Genomic DNA, 21,881 nt, shown 5'->3' with positions numbered 1-21,881 from the left:
CCTGCGGATGTTGTTGCCTGCCCACACCCTGTATTTCCATTGTAATGCATGGCTGCAAGGTACAACCGACTGTAAATTAAGAAGATAAAATATAAGTTATAACACGACATACTTGAAACTAAGTAGTCACTAATGCATATCTGAATTTAAAGGGGTGGTTGATTATGATTTAACTTTTTGTTAACTTTAGTTAGTGTAATGCTGCTGTAAGATCATAAACAACGTCTGCAAAGTTATGACACTCAAAGTTCAATTCAAAGGGAGATATTTAAAGAATTCTCTGTTTCAGGACTACAACAAACGGCTGGTAGGGACCAAAACGAGCTTCTTCCCAGGTTAGTGACATCACTAACCATAAAATATACATAAACCCTGCCCCCAGGAACACACAACAAAGGGGGCAAGGCCATGTTGGGCTGCTTTATAAAAGAGGAAGAGTTGTTGTAGTAGAGTGTTGTTTCCATAACGTAATTTTACGCCGGACTGCTTCACAAACTAAGGGCAATTCAATGCTGGATTTGCAAAAAAAGATTAACATGATGGCACATGCTAGTGGATGAGTGGAATCAACTCCAAAGCAACTACATATATGTATCCACTAACCATTCAGAAACATTCAGATGCATTCTATAAGTTGTAACTTCTTCCTGAGTCTCTCCATCAGTGTCTGACTCCGGTATGAACAATGTAAGGCTGAACACCATTACTGACAATCGTCATTTTGGCTGTGTGAGATTCTACAGCTTTGCTGTTGTTGAGCAACTGAAACATGAGCTGTTAAAGCTCCACCCTCTTTTAGAAAGTGGCTGGGAGCAGCAGCTCATTTGCATTTTATGGGACACACAAAAATGGTGTGTTTTTGCTGACCCAAATAGGGTCAAATTTGACAAGCTATAATAAATGATCTGTGGGGTTTTTTCAACTGAAACTTCACAGACACATTCTGGGGATACCAGAGACTTGTATTACATCTTGTAAAATGGGCATTATAGGTCCCCTTTAGAAATATTGCAGAATGTAAGTAAATTACCTGCACAACAATCCAATAAAAGTTAAAACCACACTCTTGGGAGCAAAAAGCAGGATCACGCTGTGGAAGACCTCCAGAAGAGATGTCTGGTAATGGTGACTGAGCTTTTCCGCATCCTTCAGGACTCACTTATTGCGCAGGACCTTTTCCACTTTGTCAAAGTGGCGAGTATTGAAAAATATGCACATAGAATGTTGACTTAGCTTGAAGTAATCTTAATGTCTCTTTTGCAGATGAATGGATCAGTAACAGACAAAGGGCAGATGACGGATGACAGATGGTAAAGAGCCTTTAGTGTTGGTACGGAAGAGACCAGACAAGGGAGTGCAGGAAAAGTGTCTCTTTATAGTGAGTGCTGATGATGAGGTGCAGGTGCAGTGAATTAGAATTCCCAACAAGTAGGTGGAGTGTGCTGATCTAGTGACAATGGTTTGTAATTGGACTATGATGGTTGTGACTCCGTGACAGTACCTCTTCCACGGTCGGCCGGGTGTGATGATGAAGGGCCCTTCCTCGACCCGTGGGAGCTGGGCGATCTGGGTGTTCAGTGTGGTATTGTGTGAGGACTGTAGTCCTTCCAGTCAACGAGGTACTCCAGCCTGGGGCCCCACCACCACGAGTCGAGGAAGGCCAGGACCTGGTATATGGCTTCGTCATCTCCAAGTTCAGCAGGAGGAGGTACCTCATCACCATCAGATTCTGTCGGGGAAGACAACAAGGTTTCAGAGTGTGGTTTAAGAAGTGACGCATGAAATGATGGTGAGTTGCGGTAGTGTGAAGGAAGGTATAGCCTGCAGGTGACCTTGTTGAGCTGCCTCTGCACTGTGAATCAACCTATGTACCGGGGACTCAGCTTACAGCAAGACAGGTGGAGATGGATGCCTCGTGTTGAGAGCCACACCTTCTGGCCTGGTTGGTAGCTAGGGGTCGGTGTTCTACGGGTGTCAGCCTGCCTCTTGTGTCTCTGCATTGCCTGTTGGAGATGCACATGAGCTGAGTCCCATGCTCTCTTGCTCTGCTGGAACCAGTGGTTGACAGTTGGAACCTCTGAGGGCTCACCTGACCAGAGGAACAGCAGAGGATGGTATCCAAGGATACATTGGAATGGGGTGAGCCCTGTGATGGATTGTCGTAGGGAGTTCTGGTCATACTCTACTCACGGAACTAACTGGCTCCAGCTGTCCTGGTTCTGGTGGCAGTAGGACTTCAGGTACCTCCTGATCTTCTGGATCTTCCGCTTAGTCTGGCCGTTTGTTTGAGGGTGGTGACTGGAGGAGAGGCTTACTGACACTCCCAGTAGTTTGAAGAAAGCCTGCCATACACAAGAGATGAATTGAGGACCATGGTCCAATACAATGTTTTCAGGAAGGCCACATTTTAAAACTGCGCTTCAGCAGCTTCAAAAGCAGTTGGTAATCCTTTGAGAGGGATGAGTTTGCATGCCTTTGAGAAGTGGCCCACGATGATGAACACGCAGGTATGATTGTTAGAAGATGGAAGGTTGGTCATGAAGTCAATGCCCAGATGAGACCGTGGATGGTGTGGAGTGGGCAGAGGAACCAGCTTTCCTTCAGGAAGTCAGCTTTCCTTGGGTTCAGTCTCTTGGTATTGCGCAGATATTCGAGATTCCTGTGATCAGTAATGGCCAAAAAATTGTGATTTGCTCCCTCCAGCCAGTGTCTCCACATCTCTAGAGCTAGCTTGATGGCTAGGAGCTCTTGATTGCTGGTATCGTAGTTCTGCTCTGCCAGGGACAGCTTCTTGGAATAGAAGGCACATGGACAGTGTTGTGGAGGATCACCCTGCTGCTGTGAGAGGACCGCTCCGACCCCGGTTGAAAAGGCATCAGCCTTGGCGATGAACGAAAGATCTGGATTAGGATGAACCAGGATCGGAGCGGTTTGGAATGCTTCATGGAGTTGATGGAAAGCTTCGTTGACAGAGACTTGGGCTGGCCCATGAGCACAGAGGTGAGAGGTGAACTGAGAAGGCTGTAGTTATGGATAAACCTTCAATAGAAGTTGGAAAATCCCAGGAAGCATTGAAGTTCTTTGACAGTAACTGGTTGAGGCCAGTTCCGAATAGGTTCCACCTTCCTCTGGTCCATCTTGATGCCGTGTTGGTCAATGACATAACTCAGGAAGTGTACGGAGGTGGTATGGAACTCGCACTTGAGGTAGCGGAGCTTCTCAAGGACCTGCTTCAGGTGGAGGCAATGTTCAGCCAAGTTCCGGGAATGTATGAGGATGACGTTGATATAGACGACAATGAATCGTTGGAGGAACTCCCAGAACACTTAATTCATTTAGCCTTGGAAGATGGAGAGTGAGATGGACAGGCCATATGGCATAACCCGATATTCATAGCATCCAGGTGGTGTAACGAAGGCGATCTTCCGTTCATCACTTCAGCATATATGAATGAGGTTGACAGTGGATGAATTGAGAAAGAGAGATGTTGGTTTCTGCGTGGAGATGGTTTGAGAACGAGGAATGGAAGGTTTCTGGATAGATGACAGGCAGGTATGGAAACAAACACACTCCACTGCAGTATTTCACCAGTGTTCCAGTTGATACGAGGATGGTGTTGTGACATTGACGGGCGTACCAGGATGACATCTACGGTGGATCCTTCCAGCACCATAAACGTGATCTCCTCCAGTTTGGAGCGTCAGTGTGGAAGAGAAGTGCCGGATGTGACTATGACCCAGCGGCTTTCCTTGGATGGTGTGAATTCTCAAATTCTGGGAGCAGTGTTTCCTCTGGACATTTAATTTCTGGAGAAGTTGGGTGGAGATGAAGTTCCCTGCGGAACCTGAGTCACTGAGGGCTTGCGCTGAAACAGAAATTTGTGGACTTAAGATATGTACGTTTTTTCTTGATAAAGGAGCTATTTGAGGTGGAAGTTGACTCACCGTTGGCCGTGGTGGTCGTACTGGGCAGGCGTTGATGACATGACCCTCTCCCCCACAGTACAGACATAGATGGTTTGGAATTCTCCTCTGATGCTCCGCATGTGTCAGGTGGTAGGAGTCCACCTGCATGGGTTCAGGTGCTGGAAAGGTGACTGATGGTACGGAGGGTGGAGTATGCAAAGAGGGTTTAGGGAGAGAGCATGCTGTGAGATGTTGAGAAACTGAAGTTCTCAAGTCCAATCGCGTCATCCTATATCACTATTAAAGGGATAGTTCACCCAAAAATGAAAATTTGATGTTTATCTGCTTTCCCCCAGTGCATCCAAGATGTAGGTGACTTTTTTTCTTCAGTCGAACGCAAATTATGATTTTTAACTGCAACCGCTGCCGTCTGTCAGTCAAATAATAGCAGTAGATGGGAACTTCAACTATAACAGTAAATAAAACTTGCTTAGACAAATCAAAATTAAAACCTGCGGCTCGTGACGACACATTAATGTCCTAAGACACGAAACGATCGGTTTGTGCGAGAAACTATGTCCAACTTCGTTCAGCTTCCTGTTAGTGAGGTCAAAAAACGCGTTCTGAAGACGGAAGTGATGTCTCGCCCATATACTTCCATGAGCGCGAGACATCACTTCCGCTGTCAGAGCGCGATCAGACCTCACTAGCCGGAAGCTGAACGAAGTTGGACATAGTGGTGTATTAGAGGTAAAAAATTATATAAATACTGTTCGGTTTCTCGCACAAACCGATCGTTTCGTGTCTTAGGACATTAATGTGCCGTCACGAGCCGCAGGGTTTAATTTGGACTTGTCTATGGAAGTTTTTTCGACTCTTATTGTTCAAGTTCCCAATCACTGCTATTATTTGACTGACAGACGGCAGCGGTTGCAGTTAAAAATCATAATTTGCGTTCGACTGAAGAAAAAAAGTCATCTACATCTTGGATGCCCTGGGGGTAAGCAGATAAACATCAAATTTTCATTTTTGGGTGAACTATCCCTTTAACTGTCGTACATCTGTGTTAAGACTTTGTCAGAATGTGGTGAGTAATGTAATCTCATTCCTGCCACTAGCGGCCGCCAAGGTGCGAAACTGGAGAGCGTAGACATTGACTGAATTACTTACTTGCCGTAGACTGAATAACTGATCATGCACTGAAAGCTCCGAATATATGGTATTCGGATTCTCAAATCTGTGTAAGTGAGTGTATTTTGTCGTTTTAAAACCTTTATAAATGATTTTTATCTTGATCTATAATGCGAGATGGCCGCCACCATCTTAGTTTGCGCTGCAGTTCACAGAGTCCTGTCAGTCGGATTTACAGCAGGTGAATTCATCAGTTTCTCCCGAATATATGCAAGTAAGTGGCTGGTGAACTGGAAGAATAATAGAGTAAACTTAGGCCCATTATGTGTGTCTGATATGAATAAATGTCTGGAAATTATATTTTAATGCATTGTCATTGCTGCTTCCACTGATGTCTGACATCAATGTGTATTTTATAAACTCTAAATGTATTGTTTTAATGGTGCTTATATGTATTTAAATGTCTGAAACCTTAAAAGAAATGTTATGTGGCTGAAAACACTGCATAGCTGTGATATATGACAAGAGCTGCGCGCGTCCGTCTCGCAGCCAAAGCTCGAAAGCACAGTTTGCATCTGGGAGTTATGTGACGTTTCTGAACGTTCAAAATCCCATATGTGGGACCGTACCGCTCAAATGGTTAAAGTGGCCGAAGAAGGCGGAGAGTGATGTTACTGGAGCGTTGGACTGCTACAGAGATTGAGCCCTCTGAAATATCTCATTTTTTAAACCTGTAACAATTTATGCAGTATATGAATATTACAGACATTGTCATAAACCTATTACAACCAAAAATGCATAGAGTATGTCATTACCACACTATATGTTATGAAATACACAAAGCTGAAAATTCACCTTTTTCAGAGCACCACACATTGTAGAACTGTAAGATGTTGCTTTCTCTTAGAAACTTCTGGATATGTGGATGCAGGAACTGTATCATTAACTGTATCATAACTGTGCATACGTCAGCCGAGCACTGAATGAATGTAACATTAAAGTTTTAGATTATAATGTTACATAATAACATGAGTTAGGGTTAGCCAAAGACCTACATAACGTAAAACACAAAACTTCATATTTTGAACACCCGGTAGAAAATGTATACATCAACAATTAATCATATTTACAGGTGGTGATTCTAAGGAGAAAGCTGGTCCAAGTTTACTGGATACTGACCCATCTTTCAACATAATAGGGAACTTTAATAAGAGTAAAAATAGAATTGCTCATGTGTAATAGATTAGGGGTATATTAATAATATAAATCATACATAAATTATATAAAATATTACCTATATATCATTTCATATTTGTCTATAGCCATTAAATTAAGGTTTGATTTTATTGACAAACCTTGTTTGTGGAATGATTATAGTTTTTGCTATGACACTTTAGAAGAATGCGTCCAAACAAATTTATAAATGTCTTATTACTGAAAAATGAATTACCAACCCCTGGTATAAATGTACCCAAACATGACTGTTTTGTGACTTCACATATAAGAATCTCACATATAAGATGTGCTACAAAATCTTTCAGCACATCATTAGACAACATAAATATGCATTTCTCCAAGGATTCAAATATGAATACCTTATTTAATTTTTACTACTACTATGTGTGTGCTTCTGTATGTAAGTTTCTCTGCACTTTGTAATTTTAGACAGCAACTTGTGAATGGGACTTTTATTTTGGTCTGAAGATATGACATCATAAGTATCCACCGGGACCCTACATCTGTTGTGAATGATTCGGCTGAAGAAAGGTTTGTTTTTTTAAACATTTAACGTGTTTGATTCGATTAAAAATCGTTCAGTTGTTTTTATAATTATTAGAGGTGATCTAAAATGAATTAATCTGTATATACAATTGTATTGCTTTATCTAACATTATTACACGTTATTTCTGTGAGTAAAGCCCATCCACAGGAGTAACAAAAAGTTCAAAATTCTTGAAAATGGAATACCTCGTTAAATACCAACTTTAAAGTCATAAAACATAAAGTAATTGTGTTCTTTTGTTACTTTGCATTACTGTGGTGTGGGAGGTAATCACACTGATTGAGATGCACCCAGAGATTTAGTTTGAATTTATTTTTCTTTCCATTTATTATTCTTTTCTTAATAATGACAGTGGTGAAGATCCTGGTGACGGTCTATGTGACACACTATGATGGAGTTTATTAAAGAGGAGAGTGAAGACATGAAGATTGAAGAAGTATTCACTGTGAAACAAGAAGATACTGAGGAACAAACAGGTTGGTTTCTTTCTCAAACTCAGTCATTTGATCCTTATTAAAATGTCCATCTGTACAGAAATTAGTGATATTTTTGAAGAATGTCATATGAGTGTCCTATCGTTGAGATCACATGACCAGACAAATATTAATGTTGTCTTACATGCTCTTGGAAATTTGTTAATTCCACTTTTGAAGTTGTGATTATGAGCTCATCGCATTCATAATGGGAGGGCATTCATGTAAAATTTTTACCTAGGCAACTCGTATTTACGATAAGTCCGAGAGCAGCCTTCAAACGAACATGAGAAGATCCCACTTCCACATTGAACATGCGTATAAAGGCAGGAACACACCACGCATTTTTTGTTCGTTGGCCGACTAAGTTTTCTCAGTGTGTTCCACACCGTCAGCTGAAGTTGGTCCGCATTGGCTTTGGCTGTTTCTCAATTCCAAGAACGCAGAGAACGGACTTGCGTTCTTGTGGAGTCCGGTCTTGCCAGGCGACCTTGAAAGAACGATCTCGGAAGTACGCGAGGACAGAGAACGCATCGTTTGAGAATTGAGATGTGCTCATAGGATGTGCTGCGATCTTGTTGCTCAACTGACCGTCCCAGCATATTATAAGTGGCTAATGCACAATAAATACAACATAACATCACAAACAATTGTCATAACCTATTAAAAAATCTTTTATATTATTATAGACATTGTTTTCATATAAATTTATATCTTTTTATTTCACTGCGTGTATTTTATGAAAATGAGTAGCCTTTGGCTGTTATGCTTTGTCAATGTTAAGATTATTTTTTATATGCCAATAAAAATACTGCAGGCTTTCTTCAGGTTATCATTTTATTAAAATTAAGCAAAACAAACGGTTTACTGTCACGAGCCGTCACGTATTTGCGAGCTTGTAGCTGGAAACTCACGAGAACTTTAAAGCTTACAGGCTTCCGTACATCAACCGCTGCAGCGTCTTCTGGGATTTTTAACGGTTCCATTCCCACAAGTTTGCATTCGATGCATCCTCGATATCAAGAACACATCCGGGTACTTTCATGCGTCCTCCGTTCTTGAGTATTGGAACGAACTTCGACGGTTGATGATGACGTAGAGCAAGAACACAAGGACGCAAGATCGCTGAAGAACGCATATTGAGAAACAGCCTTTTTTTTCGGCTGAATCGGCGTCGGGCCATTTTATCATTCTGATTGGCTGTTCAGATACTGCCACCTGCTGGTTCGGAAAGGCATTTCATCTCACGCAGGCGCAGAACTGATGTGCTACTTGGCCATCGGATGTCTAGTGTTGGTTTGGTGTGTCAGGGCAACTTTGGACACAGACGCTGCCGACGTGAGCCAACCCCACAGTCCGTTTTCTTCGCTACTAGTTCATCGGCGTTGGCTTGGTGTGTTCCGGCATTGATGACATGAAGTCACACATTAAATTAGTTGAAGTTGCATAAACAAAACAATGCAAAACAAGTATTTAATTAACTTAATTATGCAACACTATCAAAAACATTTATTTTGCATAAATAAAAATTATCAGAAAATAAACAAAAACAGTTCGGTAGAGCCTGCTTGATGTGCGAGAACAAGCCTCATTGGTTTTTGCATAAGCTCAAACGTCCTGCGTAACACACGAGCATGAACCTCATTGTTTCTCGCTAGGACTGTGACGGTAGCAAATTTTTACTACCGCGGTGGTAAATCACCAACAACCGCCGGTGTTGTGGTGGTGGGGTCCGAAGGGGGGGCGGGGTTTGGTTGTGTATATATATATATATCAGAGGTTGCGTTAGACTTGCGTTTCACTGTCATTTTGATGGACAGGGTCGTAAAAAAATCCATCATAATCAATAATTACCCTTCATTTGAATTTTTATATTTTAATAAGACATTTAATAGCTTCTAATTTCATCCACATTTTCATTTTTATTCACAAACTTACAGGATAAGCAAATAGGAATAGATATGCATTTATTTATATTATGAAAAGAAAGTTAAAGACTGCGTCACTTCTCAGTTTTCATCTTGAACACTTATAACAGATTGTGAGTGAATGCGATCATCATTTCCTCTTTACTACACAGAAGTGAATGAAAATCAAAAAATATGTTGAAAGATACAGTAGCTTACCGAAATCTGTATCACGTCAGTTCAATCAGTGTTGCAAACAATGTCACGTAACGTTATAACGTACCTCAGAAAAGCCATTCGTTGACCATAAACTTTAAGTAACTTTATTATTATACAATTGACTTAAACTAGGGTGCTCGTCTGTGTGTAAACAAACGCATCGTTTTCATTTTGTTCTGGAGACTGAACTCGCGCTCTGCTGCCACACTGGAGCGCACTCACCATCTACTGGACAGGGGTGGGAATTACAGTTACAAACTACATAATCTGTCAGAATGACGGACGGGCTGCAGAGTTTTTCTGTCACTTCTAAAAAAAATTCCATCAATGACGGAAAATTTTCGATTAACGTGACCTCTGAGATTTTATATGTATACCAAACATGCTAGAAACACGTTAAATCATGCAACACTTGGCTCAGTGCTGAAGTATGCGATTAACGCCACAAAACAAAGTTGTTGTAACTCATATTTCCCTTGTATTTACCCCCCTTATATGCATGTGAGCCACTATTCACTGTTTTCCTAAGGCCAATGGGAGACGATGAGCCCGGGTGCGAGGGCCTGCAGCTTTATTATTTTTTTGTTTAAAATTGTTGTTGTAGTTCTCAGGGTTTGACACATCATTTTATGTCTTACTGGTTTGTCAGTGGTATTTAAATAAATGTTTGTTTTGTATTAAACCACATAACTTGTCATTCATTTTAGTTAAGATATACTGTTGTTATATTGTATGGAGGACCAGGAGTCATCAATTATATATTTTCCATCTTATATTCTGCATAATTGTGTTTTTGAATAAACACTGACAAAAATTATACTATAAAACTATATGGGCCCTATTTTAACGATCTAAACGCAAAGTGTAAAGCGCAAGGCGCTGGTGCACTCAGGGCGTGTCCAAATCCACTTTTGGTATTTTAACGACGGAAAAACGGTCCGTGCGCCGGGACGCATTTTTGAAATGGGTTGTCCCTATTCTCTTAATGAGTAATAGGCGTAACGTTCAATAAACCAATCAGAGTGTCATCTCCCATTCCCTTTAAGAGCGAGATGCGCTCGCGCCATGGCAGATTGCTATTTACATGGCGTACACGCGATGAGTCAGTTAATATATATGTGTGTGTATTGGCACGATTGTTCAATTAATTAGCCAATTTCGTTCATCATTATAAGTAGTAATAGTCTGAATTGAAAATAGGTAGCCTAATTCTAATACACGCAATGACTATTCATCATTACATTTTTATATTTATGTATTCTACACAATAATATTCTTTTACACTGTAATCCTATTGTTTTTAATATTTGGCATGTTTGTGTGATGCGCATCCCTGTGTGTAATAAGCAAAGTCAACGCGCACTGTGGATGCGCCCAGAGGCGCAGTTTCTACCAACGCGCTCTAACAAAAAAATATTGCGCCATTGACTTTAGACTTTAGACCAGGTTTGAGTTGGTCTATGGCGCAGTCTATTTTCAGCTCCTTAAAATAGCAATGCGCCTGAACACACCTCTTTTTTAGACCAGCACGCCCATGGGCGCACTAACTGGCACAAATGTATTTACTAATTTAAGGACGTGGCGCTGAACGGGAAAACGCGAATGGCGCCGGACGCAAACTAGCAAACACACTTGCGCTGCGCCTTGCGTTGCATTGCGCCGGGTGTATTATAGGGCCCTGTATGTTTTAGGGCTGGACAATATGACGATATATATAACATTGATATAAGTGATTACTCCGATTTAAACCTACCTATGCTGTAGTTATATAAAATATTCACAGGCAGATTTGCTTTATGTATTTCCCCAGTGTCAAATCAGGCACATATAAATTTCAGGAAACACGACTCCTGGCTACATATCAATATCCATGGATTAGGTTTATTTGACAAGTTGTAAGAAACACTTTTCGAGTCCAGCCTTTAGTGTATTTCGTTTGTTTTATTTGAGTTTTCGCAGTTTCCCCTGTTAAATCCAGTCACGCAGCAGGTTCTTTTGCCACTCAGTTCAGCTGAGGGAGCACGTTCCAGTGGGAAAATGACATTGATGCATACCCTCTATATCGCTGGTCACGCATTTCGAACTTCATTTTACCCCTAAGTGAAGAATGAAAAAAGAACTTTGAAGTATACCGGGGCCTCAACGTGTGTATTGTACCACTCGATTGACAAATGGATAAAGAAAAGCATTTGGCAAACCAAAACTTTTAACTCAAAAGTACAGAACGTTATTGATAACATTGCTCCTGTGAAAGTCAGGAAGAAAAGTGGCAATCAAAAAGCACCGTGGAGAAACTCAACAGCAGTGCAAAATATGAAAAGACAATGCAGAAAAGCTGAGCGCATGTGGCGAGAGACAAAACTCGAAATCCATTATAACATCTATAAAGATATTCTTCATGCTTTCAATGTGGAACTAGGCAAAGCTAGATAGACCTTCTTCTCAAATATTATAAACAGAAACTTAAACAACACCCGCACTCTTTTTGCTACTGTAGAGAGACTAACAAACCCCCCGAGTCAGATTCCCAGTGAAATGCTCTCAGACAGCAAATGCTGTGAGTTTGCTTCCTTCTTCTCAGAGAAAATTAATAATATCAGAAAGGCGATCAGCACATCCTTGAGCTGCACTGGGGTAAAACAGATCAGATCACAACCTCAGAAAGTAGCTATTATGTCTGTTTTCGAAGCAATTGATGGTAAAATTTTGGAAGAAACAGTACAGCACCTTAAAACATCAACCTGCGCCCTTGACACACTTCCCACATCTTTTTTCAAAAGCGTGTTTAACTGTTTAGAAGCAGATCTCCTAAAAGTGGTAAACGCCTCACTTCTCTCTGGGACTTCTCCAAAATCCCTGAAAACTGCAGTTGTTAAGCCCCTCCTGAAAAAGAGCAATCTGGATAACACCATATTGAGCAACTACAGACCAATCTCAAATCTACCTTTCATAGGCAAGATCATTGAAAAAGTTGTTTTCAATCAGCTGAACAAGTTCTTAAGCTTGAATGGATATTTTGACAACTTTCAATCTGCTTTCGGACCGGATCACAGCACAGAGACAGTGCTCATAAAGATAATAAATGATATTCGCCTAAACACAGATACAGGTAAATTATCAGTGCTGGTTCTTCTCAATGTCAGTGCTGCATTTGACACTGTCGATCACAACATACTTCTTGACAGGCTGGAAAACTGGGTTGGGCTTTCTGGGATGGTCCTTAAATGGTTCAGGTCATACTTAGAAGGGAGAGGTTATTATGTGAGTATCGGTGACCATAAGTCTGAGTGGACATCCATGACATGCGGAGTCCCTCAAGGTTCAATACTCGCACCCCTCCTGTTCAACCTATATATGCTGCCACTGAGCCAAATAATGAGAAAGAACCAAATTGCATATCACAGCTATGCAGATGACACCCAGATTTACCTAGCCCTATCACCTAATGACTACAGCCCCATTGACTCCCTGTGCCAGTGCATTGATGAAATTAAAAATTGGATGTGCCTAAACTTCCTTCAGTTAAACAAAGACAAAACTGAAGTCATTGTGTTTGGAAAAAAAGATGAAGTTCTCAAAGTGAACACGTACCTTCACTCTAGGGGTCAAACAATTAAAAATCAAGTCAGGAATCTTGGTGTAATTTTGGAGTCAGACCTGAGTTTCAGTAGCCATGTAAAGACAGTAACTAAATCAGCATATTATCATCTCAAAAATATTGCAAGAATTAGATGCTTTGTCTCCAGTCAAGACTTAGAGAAACTTGTTTATGCTTTCATCACCAGCAGGGTGGATTATTGTAATGGACTCCTCACTGGCCTTCCCAAAAAGACCATAAGACAGCTGCAGCTCGTACAGAACGCTGCTGCCAGGATTCTGAGCAGAACCAGAAAACATGAACACATCAGACCAGTCCTCAGGTCCTTGCACTGGCTTTCAGTTGCATTTAGAATTGATTTTAAAGTACTGTTACTTGTTTATAAATCACTCAATGGCCTAGGACCTCAATACATTGCAGATATGCTCATAGAATATAAACCAGATCACTCAGATCATCAGGATCAAGTCATTTAGAAATACCAAGGGTTCACTCAAAGCAAGGAGAGTCTGCTTTTAGCTGTTATGCCAGCCGCAGCTGGAACCAGCTTCCAGAAGAGATCAGGTGTGCTCCAACAGTAGCCACATTCAAATCAAGACTCAAAACACATCTTTTTACCTATGCATTTGCTGATTGAGCACTGTGCTATGTCCGAACTGTTTGCATTTTATTTTATACATATTATCTTTTTATTCTTTTTATTCCTTTTCCTGTTTTTATTTCATTTTTAATGTATTTTATATATTTTATATATCATCTTGTTATTCTGACTTTTAATGCATTTTAAATATTGCTGTCTGGTTGAAAGAGCTAGGAGAATTAGGAAGAAAGCATTTGTGATTAGGTTAAAATTTGGTAAATTTGGATAAAGGGACAAACCATGGGGAAATCTGAGCTGTAGTGCATGGTTAAGATATCTCTGGATTACAGTCAGGACACTTTCCAAAGGGGGAAATTTCCAAAGGGGAAATTTGAACTGCGTTGCATAGATAAGATATCTCTGGAAGGGGGATTAGGGCTGTGTGGTGCAGTTTGAGGTGTCTTGGCAAAAGGGGAGATTGAAACTTTGTTTATCAGTTTGAAGTGCCTTAACAGGTATCAGTCCTGTTGTGTGAGGAAGATCCATTCAGATCTGCTCTGATGGATAGATCCGTTTAGATCCACTCTGATGGACGACAACAACAACAAAAAATCCCTAAGACTTCCTAGCTCATTCACCCAGATAGCAAAATTCTGTTTTTACTGTTATTTCTATTCCTTATGTTCTATTTTTATTCTTCTTCTTTATGTAAAGCACTTTGAATTACCATTGTGTATGAAATGTGCTATACAAATAAAATTGCCTTGCCTTGCCTTGCAAAGAAAAACAATTGGTAAATAGAGAGAAAAAAGCATTTGCCAAATTCTTTTTAAAAAAGGCGATTTAAATGCGCATTTAAAATGATTTACTAATGTACCTTTTATTGTTTTATTGATCTACATTTTAAAAAAATTATTAAATAACCCGTTTCAAATTTGTCTATTTATTTATACATTCAAAAAAGATTTTTTTAAATTGATTGTTTTATTAACCCTTTAGAACCTGAAGCTAAAATAGGTCGTTTTCACATATTTTGTTTTTTTTTTTACTATAAAATGATAATACAATGTGCAATCTTTATGTGGAAAGTGTTTTTTTTTTTTTTCAGAAAACAACTGGCTTTCAATAAATTACTGTTATTGAACATTAATGTGTGTGTTGAGTTTGAAAATAGAATTTAAATAGAAAAAAATGGGTAGCACTTTATTTTACAGTCCTGTTCCGCATGTACATACTATGTACTTATTATAGTAATTATAATAACTGCGTAATAACTAGCTACTAACCCTGAACCTACCCCTATCAATTGTTTTTTGATAATTCAATCCAGTCACTCAAATGTGGTGCTCTCTGAAGCAGTTCCTATCTAATTGCAAGCATAGGCCCACATCACACTCCTGGCACTTCCATGGGGTGCTCTTTTTACATTGTACACAACGACACGGACCCATGCTGGCCTTCTTCGATGGGTCCTGAATGCCTGTGAGCTGAGCAGCCAGCAGCTCCTGAAAGTTTTGCTGTCTCATGGGCTTGTTCTGATGGATGGCACACAACTCCTTGTGTAAAATGAATCTGTTGGTCACTGCAATGTCCAGGAAGTGCTGGAAAATGGTCATGTTCCCAGCATCTGGTCAGAGGTGTCCTGAACTCCCCCCGTGTACTTATTGTACTGCCGAACTGCAGTTGGCCTGGGAACGGGGACCCTCTGTTTTTATCCATCCTCTGTTGTCTGCCACCTCAGCACAGTCTCCCCACTGTACACTGTGTGGACAGTTGTACACATGGAGATCTCCCTTGTGTTCATCCACTTCACAAACAGAAGGTCATCATCTCTGATCCAGCGAATGGAGCCTCTTGGTGACCTTTTGTTCAGGGCATTTTGTTTGGTTGAAGGAACACCAGCTCTTCCTTCTTGGTAAGTCCCACAAGCACCAAATCCCAGCTGCCGCAGGTGACGAAAGAGGAGAGGGCTTGTATAAAAATTGTCACAATAAACCACGTAACCTGACGCCAGGTAGTCTTGGTTCACCAGTGATGTGACAACATCAAAAGACAGGCCTTTCCCAGATGAAAATTTTGACCTCCCGGTGTAGATTTTGAAGTCAATGGTGTAGCCGTTGACATCAGCCATCACGAAAAGTTTTATGCCCCACTTAGTGGGCTTGGCCTTCATTTATTGCTTGAAGGATACCCTGGCTTTAGTGGCAACCATTCGTTCATCAACATAAATGTGCTGTTTAGGGTGGTAAACAGACATGCACCTGTTCCTCATAACGTCCAAGAGTGGTTGCAGTCTGTGGAGACAGTCATACGCCTCTGTGCCCTGTTTCTTGTCATTCTCTGCATCTTCCATTGGATCACTGATATGCAGGAAATTGTTAGGAAACGATCTCTGGACATCACAGTAGTGGGAAGGGAACATGAAACAAAGTCCTCTTCCTCCAGAAGTCACTTTTGGCAGATCCATCACACCCATGTGGAGAAGCAGACCAATGTACTTTTTCATTTCTTCAGGGCATATTTCAGTCCATGTGAATTTCCTACCCCTCTGCAGATTTCTCACAGCATTCTTGTTTGTGTTTTCACACAAGATCTTTATGACTTTGTCATCAAAATACTGACTGAAAATATCAAGCGGAGACATTTTTCCAAATATGAGTTGAGGCTGCACTCCAGGCATTCTCTTGGGAGTAAACCTTGGAACATTGGGCAGTATATCAGGTTCTGCCTCCATCTTCCATCTTTCCCCTTGTGTTACTGGTGAAAGGCTACGCGATTCCTCATAGCCATCACTACGTCCACGGCTACGACTGCGTCCACGGCTACAACTGCATACAGACATGCAGGAACACACATGAACGCAAACACACGAAAGCACATGCATGCAACACATGGATGCACACATACAGGTCCTTCTCAAAAAATTAGCATATTGTGATAAAGTTCATTATTTTCCATAATTTAATGATAAAAATTAAACTTTCATATATTTTAGATTCATTGCACACCAACTGAAATATTTCAGGTCTTTTATTGTTGTAATACTGATGATTTTGGCATACAGCTCATGAAAACCCAAAATTCCTATCTCAAAAAATTAGCATATTTCATCCGACCAATAAAAGAAAAGTGTTTTTAATACAAAAAAAGTCAACCTTCAAATAATTATGTTCAGTTATGCACTCAATACTTGGTCGGGAATCCTTTTGCAGAAATGACTGCTTCAATGCGGCGTGGCATGGAGACAATCAGCCTGTGGCACTGCTGAGGTGTTATGGAGGCCCAGGATGCTTCGATAGCGGCCTTAAGCTCATCCAGAGTGTTGGGTCTTGCGTCTCTCAACTTTCTCTTCACAATATCCCACAGATTCTCTATGGGGTTCAGGTCAGGAGAGTTGGCAGGCCAATTGAGCACAGTAATACCATGGTCAGTAAACCATTTACCAGTGGTTTTGGCACTGTGAGCAGGTGCCAGGTCGTGCTGAAAAACGAAATCTTCATCTCCATAAAGCTTTTCAGCAGATGGAAGCATGAAGTGCTCCAAAATCTCCTGATAGCTAGCTGCATTGACCCTGCCCTTGATAAAACACAGTGGACCAACACCAGCAGCTGACATGGCACCCCAGACTATCACTGACTGTGGGTACTTGACACTGGACTTCAGGCATTTTGGCATTTCCTTCTCCCCAGTCTTCCTCCAGACTCTGGCACCTTGATTTCCGAATGACATGCAAAACTGAGCAACAGTCCAGTGCTGCTTCTCTGTAGCCCAGGTCAGGCGCTTCTGCCGCTGTTTCTGGTTCAAAAGTGGCTTGACCTGGGGAATGCGGCACCTGTAGCCCATTTCCTGCACACGCCTGTGCACGGTGGCTCTGGATGTTTCTACTCCAGACTCAGTCCACTGCTTCCGCAGGTCCCCCAAGGTCTGGAATCGGTCCTTCTCCACAATCTTCCTCAGGGTCCGGTCAACTCTTCTTGTTCTGCAGCGTTTTTTGCCACACTTTTTCCTTCCCACAGACTTCCCACTGAGGTGCCTTGATACAGCACTCTGGGAACAGCCTATTCATTCAGAAATTTCTTTCTGTGTCTTACCCTCTCGCTTGAGGGTGTCAATGATGGCCTTCTGGTCGGCAGTCTTACCCATGATTGCGGTTTTGAGTGATGAACCAGGCTGGGAGTTTTTAAAAGCCTCAGGAATCTTTTGCAGGTGTTTAGAGTTAATTAGTTGATTCAGATGATTAGGTTAATAGCTCGTTTAGAGAACCTTTTCATGATATGCTAATTTTTTGAGATAGGAATTTTGGGTTTTCATGAGCTGTATGCCAAAATCATCAGTATTAAAACAATAAAAGACCTGAAATATTTCAGTTGGTGTGCAATGAATCTAAAATATATGAAAGTTTAATTTTTATCATTACATTATGGAAAATAATGAACTTTATCACAATATGCTAATTTTTTGAGAAGGACCTGTACATGCACACACATGAAATGCATGAAACGGTGTTTTGAATTGAAACAGTGAATACATGTGTATTTTACTGACATTTCTCACAGCTTAAATAAGAAAAAAAGGACAAGTTTCACTTATCAGTGCACATCTGGATCAACACTAGCAGCATACGCCTCTTCAACATCTGAATATGCAGACTCCGGGTCTGAAGAGTCCCGCTCAGCCTCCTCCCAAGTGTCATCAAAAATAAACTCAGTCACCTCCTCTCTTGTATACCCTGATTCCAACATGTTTTTGTCCGTTTTTAATAATGTTTTGTAATTGAAAACTCTGTAAACCGCGCTCCGTATTTCTCTGTTCAAATTCTTCCTTCCTGCTCTCCCTGAAAACCGCTGTCATTTGCTGATGGAAAGCATACAATTACCATAATAATACCGTATATTGGCGTACAGCGCATATTGTCTACTGTCAGGAGCACTTTGAATTATTTTGATAGTGCAAACGGTTCAAGAGTTACGGTAACATGAATACAGCTTGGTTGGATGTGTCGCCGATGACACATCCGGTTTTAAAGGGTTAAACTACATTTAAAAACAGGAATTAAATAAACAACTTTAAATATGTCTATTAATTTGCCCATATAAAAAGTGATTCATTTATATACATTTTTATGTTTGAATTATTAAATTAATTAATTGATTCTTCGTTTTATTTTTAAATGGCACTCCTGGTCCTCCATAATATTGTAACAGAAAGTCAAACAATGTCTTTAAGGTCCCTATTGAACGGTTGCATCAATAACTTGGTGGAAAGTCATGCCACAGTGTATTTTTCACATAAATCAGTCATTCTCAACCAAGTTAAAATTGGTGTTAACTTGTATTTGTCTCTTTTCACCTTAGACCTGATGCTGCTGAAAGAGGAGAGTCACAAACTGAATAAAATGGATGATTTCATAACTGGAGAAAAATCTTTTTATTGTTCACAGACTGAAAATATTTCAGCACAAAAACGAGCTCAAAAGACAGAAAACCTTAATCGCCACATGGGCATTCACCTTAAAGGGGGCAGTTTTTTATGTCATCAGTGTGGAAAGAGTTTCCAATTCAATAAATACCTAAAGACTCACATGAAAATTCACACCAGAGACAAGCCTTTCACGTGCTCTCAATGTGGAAAGAGTTTCAATCATAAAGTAAGTCTCAAGACTCACATGAGAATTCACACTGGAGACAAGCCTTTCACTTGCTCTCAATGTGGAAAGAGTTTCTATCATAAAATAAGTCTCAAGACTCACATGATGCTTCACTCTGGAGAGAAGGATTTCACCTGTAAACAGTGTGGGAAGAGCTTCTCACAGCAAGGAAATCTTACATGTCACATGAGAATTCACAATGGAGAGAAGCGTTTCATGTGCTCTGAATGTGGAAAGAGTTTCAGTCTTAAACTAAGTCTCAAGACTCACATGAGAATTCACACTGGAGAGAAGCCTTACACCTGCACCCATTGTGGAATGAATTTTACATATAAAGAATCCCTTGATGTCCACTTGATAAGTCACACTGGAGAGAGTCCTTATACCTGCAAACTGTGTGGGAAGAGCTTCTCACGAAAAGGAAATGTTAAGACTCACATGAGAACTCACACTGGAGAGAAGCCATATGCCTGCCCTCACTGTGGAAAGAGTTTTACACATAAAGGAAACTTTGAGGTTCACATGAGAATTCACACTGGAGAGAAGCCTTACACCTGCACCCAATGTGGAATGAATTTTACATATAAAGAATCCCTTGATGGCCACTTGATAAGTCACACTGGAGAGAGTCCTTATACCTGCAAAGTGTGTGGGAAGAGCTTCTCACGAAAAGGAAAAGTTCAGACTCATATGAGAACTCACACTGGAGAGAGGCCGTTTGCCTGCCCTCACTGTGGAAAGAGTTTCACACATAAAGGAAACCTTGATGTTCACATGAGAATTCACACTGGAGAGAAGCCTTACACGTGTCTTCAGTGTGAAGAAAGTTTCATGTATCATAAAGACCTAAAGCGTCATATGCAAAATCATTCTGGAAAGACATAGCAGTGTTCATCACTGTGACAAAATATTTAGAAAAAGGAGCAATTTCTAAAATGATCTGCACATTCACTCTGGATGAAGGTAGTTTAATTGTGATCAGTGTAATAAAACACCTGAAAAATCATGTCAAGTCAAGTCTCCTTTATTTATATTGCGCTTTTTACAATGTAGATTGTGTCAAAGCAGCTTTACATTGATAACTGGTACATAATTTTGGCTGCACAGCAGCTCTTAAAGAATAGTGTCAATACAGGCAGATCAAAGCACTGTTTATTATCAAATGTCAAGTGTCCCCAACTAAGCAAGCCAAAGGCGACAGTGGCAAGGAACCCAAGCTCCAACAGTTGACATCAGGTGGCAAACAAGTGGCAAAAATCATGTCTATGTGAGATCCTATTTGTATATTTATTCATATATATATATAAAACCTCTGACCCGATGCAATGATGAACGTGGAAGCACAGAGGAGAGAGCAAAACAAAACACCGGTCATGAATTAAAAGTGTTAAACAAGATATTTTAAAGAGAAATGTCAGAGGATTTTGATATAACCGAAGAGGAGCTTGAGTTGCCCAGCCCTATTTGTTTGATCCACGAAAGGCGTCTAAGCTTACACTAGTCATACAACAAGTTACGGGTTTCTCACTTTCAACTTGCAGAGGCTGCGTATGTATAGTCGTGCAGTGGAAGCTAGATATTTGAATTTATAAAGTTTTAAATATGGATATTTTTCTTACAAAAACACATTGTTTGCCTTTATTAACCCACTGGAGCTGTATGGATTGCTTTTTTTTTAATGGATGGATGCTTTTTTTGTTTGTTTCAAAATGTGGCCCCCTATTCAGAACCATTATAAACCTCGGAAGAGCAAGCATATTTTTAAATATATCTCCGATTGTGTTTGTCTGAAAGAAGATAGTCATATACACCTAGGATAATTTTCATTTTTCGGTGAACTATCCTTTTAAATGTGCTTAAGAAATAAACCAAGTTGTAAGGATCACTCCTTGTGGTGAGTTTCAGGCCTGTAAGGGGTGAAACAGTAACCCTTTCCCCACCATCATTTCCTAAAAAAAAAAATAAAAAAATCTGCATTCAAAAAAAGGATGTTTTTAGAAAGCCACCATTTAACCTCATCCAAATAAGCAAATAGGGAATTTAAAGCACTTTGATTGTTCCAAGCCACGGGTAGGTAAATTTGCAGGTAGTCAGCGTAGCAATGAAACGAAACCCCATGTTTCCTAAAAATAGAACCCAGGGGAAGCATATAAAGTGAGAAAAGAGCTGGTGATGAGAGAACCCTGTGGCATTCCATAGGCCAAGTTTTCTGTAGAAGAAGTGACGTTTCTTATTTAACTAAGAATTTTTTGTTGGATAAAAAAAGACAAACTATTTTTAAACTGTTCCCCCCAAGCCCACACAAGATATTAATCCAGAGATTAGATTAGAGATCAATTGTATCAAAGGCAGGAGACAGAGCTAAAATGACAGTTACCTGAATCTGTAGCAATTAAAATATCATTAAAAACTCTTAATAGGGCAGTTTCAGTTATATGTTGTACCTTAAAGGGTCATGTAACACCAGAGCATATTTTTTTGAGATGTGAACAATTATATACAATATATGCATGTCATTAATAACACTAATAGGTTACTTTTTTTGCACTATTTTTTCACTTCTGTTGCTTCTGTCTTATTGCCTATCGTTGTCATTCAGAGACATTGGTTGTAGGTGCTTGTTTCCTCAGTCATACAA

General features: G+C 40.3%; 1 protein-coding gene across 1 annotated transcript; it reads left to right on the top strand.

Annotated features, from left to right (window-relative positions):
* Positions 1–5,627: 5,627 nt before the first annotated feature.
* On the top strand, positions 5,628–20,257 carry LOC125245831 (gastrula zinc finger protein XlCGF57.1-like). Its single transcript, XM_048156613.1, has 3 exons — positions 5,628–6,803; positions 7,172–7,295; positions 18,951–20,257. The coding sequence occupies exons 2-3, from the start codon at positions 7,208–7,210 to the stop codon at positions 20,126–20,128; spliced, it is 1,266 nt and encodes a 421-aa protein (XP_048012570.1). The 5' UTR covers positions 5,628–6,803; positions 7,172–7,207; the 3' UTR covers positions 20,129–20,257.
* The last annotated feature ends 1,624 nt before the right edge of the window (positions 20,258–21,881 follow it).

The sequence above is a fragment of the Megalobrama amblycephala genome, linkage group LG14 (genome assembly GCF_018812025.1).
Source record: "Megalobrama amblycephala isolate DHTTF-2021 linkage group LG14, ASM1881202v1, whole genome shotgun sequence".
NCBI classification, from domain to species: Eukaryota; Metazoa; Chordata; class Actinopteri; order Cypriniformes; family Xenocyprididae; genus Megalobrama; species Megalobrama amblycephala.
The sequence above is the reverse complement of the archived record's forward strand: the minus strand, read 5'-3'. Positions and strand labels throughout refer to the sequence as shown.